The sequence below is a fragment of the Pipra filicauda genome, unplaced genomic scaffold (genome assembly GCF_003945595.2).
Source record: "Pipra filicauda isolate LSUMZ 115617 unplaced genomic scaffold, ASM394559v2 scaffold103_size3290846_pilon, whole genome shotgun sequence".
Taxonomy (NCBI): domain Eukaryota; kingdom Metazoa; phylum Chordata; class Aves; order Passeriformes; family Pipridae; genus Pipra; species Pipra filicauda.
The window spans coordinates 2,359,249-2,365,566 of NW_024103474.1; the positions used below are offsets into that span (position 1 = coordinate 2,359,249).

The 6,318-nt window shown below is 59.9% G+C and overlaps 1 protein-coding gene across 1 annotated transcript in view; it reads left to right on the forward strand.

Annotated features, from left to right (window-relative positions):
* The window catches only part of STAB1 (stabilin 1), a 60,397-nt gene extending 55,682 nt beyond the window's left edge, over nt 1–4,715 (forward strand). The window contains 12 exon segments of the mRNA XM_039379020.1: nt 8–187; nt 291–484; nt 1,140–1,284; nt 1,722–1,855; nt 2,165–2,330; nt 2,563–2,669; nt 2,895–3,014; nt 3,416–3,568; nt 3,690–3,809; nt 4,025–4,171; nt 4,359–4,526; nt 4,609–4,715. Of these exon segments, the coding sequence (XP_039234954.1) occupies nt 8–187; nt 291–484; nt 1,140–1,284; nt 1,722–1,855; nt 2,165–2,330; nt 2,563–2,669; nt 2,895–3,014; nt 3,416–3,568; nt 3,690–3,809; nt 4,025–4,171; nt 4,359–4,526; nt 4,609–4,659 (1,685 nt within the window). The 3' untranslated portion in view covers nt 4,660–4,715.
* Nucleotides 4,716–6,318: the final 1,603 nt, after the last annotated feature.

Here is a 6,318-nt window from a genome sequence, read left to right on the forward strand (position 1 = left end):
GGGGCAGGTGGTGGTGATGGCAGCCGTGCCCGTGTCACAGCCCTTAGATCATCCCGACCCGTGTGTGCTCTGGTTTCAGTGGTGACCCCCACCTGCTCCCCACCGTGCCACCCCCAGGCCGTTTGCCGCGCCGGCAACCTCTGCGAGTGCGACCTGCACTACGAGGGGGACGGGAGAGTGTGCTCAGGTACAGGGGAGCCACGGGGGCTGGGCTGGAGGGGTGGTGGTCAGGGAAGCTGGACCGACCCCCATGAGGTGGTGTAGTTAACCCAGCGCTTTCCCCCGCGCAGTGATCGACATGTGCAGCCAGGACAACGGGGGGTGTGCCCGGCACGCCCAGTGCTCCCAGCTGGGCGTGAACGTCTCCTGCGCCTGTGATCCCGGCTACAGCGGCGACGGCTACGTGTGTGACCCCATCGATAGGTGTGCGGACGGCAGGAACGGGGACTGCAGCCAGCACGCCTCCTGCATCAGCACTGGCCCGGTGAGCGTGGCCCCTGCGCCGGGGAGATCCTCTTGCCATCCCAGGTGGCTGCCCTGGGACGCTTCAGGCTGCTGGAGGACACTGATGTGACAGTGTCCCCACTACTACAGTCCCCTGCCCCTCCTCCCCGGTCCCCTCAGCTGCTGTGCTCATCCTGCAGGTTCTCACCACCACACCACGCCCTTGGTCTGCTGCCTGGCTGCGGGGATGGTCCTGGGGGTGTTATGCTGAGGCCATTTGTCCCCCATTCCTGTGTCTAAGGGGCATAAGATGCGTCAGTTGTGGCATTCCTGTGCTGTTTTGGGGCTTCTGGAATGGTCCTTCAAGGACAACGCTGGCCATTTTTGCAGAGGAACCAGAGCTGCTCACTGCAGGCCAGAAGATGGGACTGGGACCATGATGTAGTGCAAGAATCATGAGCCACATACCTCAAAGCTCAGCTCAAACAGCATGTGACAAGGAGACAGTGTGACATTTTCTGGGTGTGTCCTCTGTCCTACAGAGGCCATGTGGCCTTTCATAGCTTTGTCAGAGTCTGGTTAGGCTGTAGAGGCTTTCTGAAGGCTCATCCCTGTCTTCACAAGGATACAAGGATCCCCAGCTGGCATCTGTGTGTTTGCAGTCACACAAATGCCACCCTTCCTTTGTGCTGCAGAACGAGCGGCGCTGCGAGTGCAAGCAGGGCTATGTGGGAGATGGGATCCAGTGCCTGGAAGAGGTCGTGCCCCCCACGGACCGGTGCCTGGAGGACAACGGGCAGTGCCATCGGGAGGCCATCTGCACTGACCTGCACTTCCATGGTGAGTGTGCTCACCCCCACAGTGCCCGGGATGGTGTTCCATGGAGAGGTCATGCTCCATCATCCTTCACCTTCTGGCTAGGGCACCCCTCGGGAGAGCTGGAGGGTGGGATGGACAAGGGGACAGGGACTCGTCTCTGTAGCTTGATCTGGTTTTCACATTCCCCTTTTCTCTACGTGTCATACGGGGAGGACAAACCATCCTTATCTGGTCCCATGTGATGTGAGATGGCCTCTGGTGGGTTACACTGCCAGGAAGCACCAACTTCACTGTGGAGGGCGAGAGGCTCAGGGGAAGCCTCTCCCTCGCTTGTCCCTTGGCCACATCCCACCCTTGGCCAGCAGTGCTGCCTGTGCTCACATACAGACCATGTGGCTGCCCGGGGAGGGGGCTCAGTCTGTGCTGTGCTGATGCTCCTGGGCCTTGGTGTTTTGCAGATAAGACCATGGGCGTGTTTCACCTGCAGTCACCCCGAAAAAAGTATGACTTCACTTACGAGCAGGCTCAGGAGGCCTGTGCCGCAGAAGGCGCTTCCCTGGCCACGTTCCGGCAGCTCTCGGCAGCACAGCAGGTCAGGGCAGGGCTGGCTCTGTTGCCTCGTGGGGCTGGGACAGGCAGTGCTTCTCCTGAAGGTGACGTGTGGGTGGGTGACCTCTCATCCCCTCAGCCAGGCACTGTTTGCTCCATCAGCAGCCCTGATGGGCTAGGAGGGCTGGTGGGTCTCCCAGTCACACTGGGATGAGACCTGTGGCAGTGCCTCCACACTTTAGGTGTTGGGGGGGATGTTGGATAAGGCTGCACAACAGGAATGTGCATCAGGGAAAAAAAACTTGGGCAAGAGATATTATTTTTAATCTAATCATTGATTTTCCTTTGGTAGATGGGGTTCCATCTGTGCTTGGTGGGTTGGCTGGACAATGGCACAGCCGGATACCCCACAGCCTACCCCAACCCCAGCTGTGGGTCCAACCACGTGGGCATTGTGGACTATGGCTCCCGAAGCAACCTGAGCGAGACCTGGGATGCGTTCTGCTACCGGGAGAAGGGTGAGTGGTGCCAGCACATTGCCTGGGGACAGTCCTGCTGGGCACAAGGGCTGTGTCATGGCAGCAGGCACAGAACTGCCCTTGGAGCATGAGGCACAGGCAGGTGGGCATATCCCCCTCTCCCCATGCCCATGTCCAGAGGGAACGTGCTGGGGTATCCAGAAGCCAAGGAAGGGAGGGTCGGTGTAACTGGAATGGGCGAGTCAAGTCCCGTCTCGGTTTTCCTTTGCAGATCTGACTTGCACCTGCCGTGAGGGGTTTGTGGGAGATGGGTACTGGTGCAGCGGGAGACTCCCCAATGTGCTCGCAGACAACGACCGCTTCTCCACCTTCTATTCCGTAAGGGATGCTCTCCAGGCTCTTCAATAGCCAGCAGTTGGCAACAAGGCAGAGGGAGGGATGAGTCCTAACAGGAAGGAGTGGTGGTTTGGTCTGTGTGTGGGGTAGAGAGTACAAACACAGAGAGGTTTTCATTCCAGGGCTGGGGAGTTCCTGGGCTGGGGAAGCCAGTAGTGTTGCATTGCCAGCAGTGTGGTCATGGGGAAGATCTCCCATCTTTTCCAGATGTTGCTCAATTTTGCCAATGACACAGAAGAAGGACTGGATTTTTTCATGTACCTGTCTGATGACTCCGCTCCCAAAACTCTGTTTGTCCCTCTGAACTCTGGCTTTGCAGGCAATGAGGTAAGCAAGCAGGGATGAGTGGCTGCTTGAATGCCTGGGATGAACTATCAGAGCCCCAGAGGAGAGCAGGTGTTGCCAAAGCTGGCATGATGGTGTGAAATAGTTTGGGAGAGGAGGAGGAATGCGGGTCAGAGAGGACCACTGGCGGTCTCCAGTCCAACTACTCCTTCAGAAGATTTAGGTCAGGTTGCTCAGAGCCTTCTCCAATTGAACTTTGACAATTCCTAAGGATAGCAAATCCCTGCTGCTCTGCATAGTCGTTCTCTGCTGTGTTTTCTATGAATGGAGCTGCCTGTGGCCATGGAGGGAGTCTGGGCTTGGCCAGGGGGGCTGCACAGCAGCAGAGAAGGGGTGAGACCAGCTCAGCTGTTTCTCATCCCTGCACACTGTTGCATTTTCAGACACTGACAGGAGAAGAACTGAAGCTTCATGTGTCATCCAGCAATGTTGTCCTCTTCAGCTACAACCTCACAACAGGCACCATCATCCCATCCCAGTCAGGACATGACCTCCACATATCAGAACTCCCAGTGGGCAACAGTACAGAGCACTCAGTAGGTTTAACCTTGGCAGAGGGCAAAAGAACCCCACAACTTTTCACCACATCTCTTCTGAGACAGGGATCAACTGGGAGGGTTTCTGGTGAGGTGTCATCACCCGTGTTCTGTTCTGTAGGACGCCAAAGGGATCAATGACACGATGATTGTGGAGTGGGACATCGTGGCTTTCAATGGCATCATTCACGCGATTGCAGAGCCCCTGAGGATCCCACCGCCTGTCGTTCACCTCGGCCAGGTGAGTCCGAGGGCACGAACAGGGAAGGAACGTGCTGAAACAGCACGAGGGGATGAGGGAACAGGGATGAGGCAACTGAGTCATCCCGAGGACTGACCCCATCCTTTGCCCTCTGCTGTGGCCCATTTTGGGTGGGCTGCCCGCGGCCACATCGGGGAGCGGTAGCAGGAGCTGTGCCGGGGCCGTGCCGTGACGGGGCCGCTGTTTCCGAGCAGGTGAACGGTGCCGCGCGGGGCTCGGGCTCCGTGGCCACCGGGACGGTGTCAGCGCTGTGCTTCGCCCTGGCGCTGGCCGCTGGGGCCGGCATCGCCTACCACTGCGTGAGGAGGCGGCGGCAGGAGGGGCAGTTCGGGTATTTCCAGGTACGAGCGGGCCGGGAGGAGCGGGAGGGCGGGGGATGGAGCCGGGGGGATCCGCCGGGACGGGGCACCCGAAAGAGGGCGCCAGCGAGCCCGGCCAGACCGAGGGGGCGGGAACAGAGGACCGGGGGCGGGGCCCACGGCTCAAGTCCCGCCCCCCGCCCAGCCAATCCCACGCTTCCCCTGGCAGGCGGATCTGCGCGCGGACGAGGAGGAGGAGGAGGAGCAGGAGGAGGGGGCGGGGCCGCGGAAGGCGCGCGCGGGGCCACGCGCCGGCAGGCCCCGCCCCCAGCGGCCGCTCGTGGCCATCCCCAACCCGCTGTACGGCGGCCACGCCCCCGACTACGAACCGCTGCACGTGAGACACGCCCCGCCCCGCCCTGCCCCGCCCTCCCCTCACGGCGCCTCACCCTCAGCCCGCTCTCTTTGTGCTCCCGCAGGACCCGCCCCTGGCGGACTCCAGCACCGACCCCCCCGGGTTCCCGCAGTGACCCCGCACGGACCGGACCGGCCCGCCGCGAAATAAACAGCTCAGCGCCACCGGCTCTGCCCGCGCCTGCCCCCGATCCTCCCCCCGCCCGCCCATTCTCACCCCCCAGCCCAGCACCCGTCACGTCCCTGTACGAGGTGCTGTCCACCAAAGCCTCCAGCACTCAGGGCACTCAGTTCAGCCGCCCCCAGGGACTCACGGTCCCCTCTCCTGCACTGCTGATGTGCGACAGCCCCCGGGACACAGCAGCCCTCTCCTGTACCCTCACACTGCCCCCGGTCAGGTACGAATCAATCAGTCAGTCACCACCCCACATGCCCCGTTTGCCCCCCCCCCCCGCAGTGAGCTGGTTAGTCAGTTAGTTATACATGCTGCAGACGTTTATTGAGCTACACACTACACACAGCACAAAGACAAATGCCACGTGCATCTACTACAGCTGTTGATTAGAGCAGCCATGTTAACAGTGATTGTCCAGGCCACTGAGACTGGAGCAAGGCATCCTGAACGTCTGTGACAGGCTGGCACGTGGCACAAAGACGAGGCAGTGAGACACAAGTGACAGACTGACAGCACCAGGGAGGAACGTGTGGGAACCTCTGTGTGCATGTGTGTGTGTGCATGTGTCTGTGTCTGTGACTCTCACCGAGGGTTGCTGACACACCTTGTACTTCAGCACCTTTCTCTGGGTCAGAGCTCCTGGCAGAGGGTCCTCCACACCAACCTCTCCTTCTGCTGCCCCTACACTGACAACACCCAGCCCCTCCAGCAATTGCAGCAGCCCAGTGCTCACAAGCCCCAGGTGCTCCCCCCACACTAATCCCCTGGCCCAGCAAACCCACAGCCCTTACCTGCTGCACAGACACGCTCTGCAGTCACTCCTTTCCTTGCCTGCTCACTACTACACTCAGGACAAGAAGTGCCTCCATTCGCTGTTCCCTCTCTCCTTCCTGTCACCTCAACACCGACTGCCCCACGAGCAAGCTGGCACTGTCACCCTTATTGCCATCTGCAAATGGTGCAGCAGTGAGGGGAGGAGCAGGAGGACAAGGACCAATGTCTCCACCCCTTCATCCTACAGCCATCACTTCCCACACACCAACCATCTTTCCGAAGGCACAATGTTCTCCTATTTCCCAGGGCCAATCAGCAGAGTGGCACAAACTCTCAACAGCTCCTCCCCACCTCAACTGCCCCTCTACCCCTTCCCAATGCCCTGCCTGGCCCTGGGGCAGTCTGAAGCCTGTCCAGGACCAGCAGAGCCCCGAGCCAGGTGAAAGCCCGCTTTCTGCACCTCACATCCTAAAGCAGCTCTCACCTGCCTGGGCCTCCAGACTGTCACCCTTGTCCCATCCTATATGCTCTGACATTGCTATTAGCACCTCTTTGCTCTTCCTCCTCCTGAGGAGGCAGCACATGGCTTTGCATGGCCACAGTCCCCTTTCTGACCCACCACACCCAGCAGCACTTCACACCCGCACCCTCCTTGGACAACCTCAGCAGCCCCTCCATCCACCTTAGGCCACATCTCAGTGAACAGGTGGAATGCCACCACCTCTGCTGCCAACCCTGAACCTTCCCTGCAGGGCTGAACCCATCAACATGTCAAAATGGTGATGTCACATGGCACCAAGCCAAAAATACTGACAGTGCACAGCCC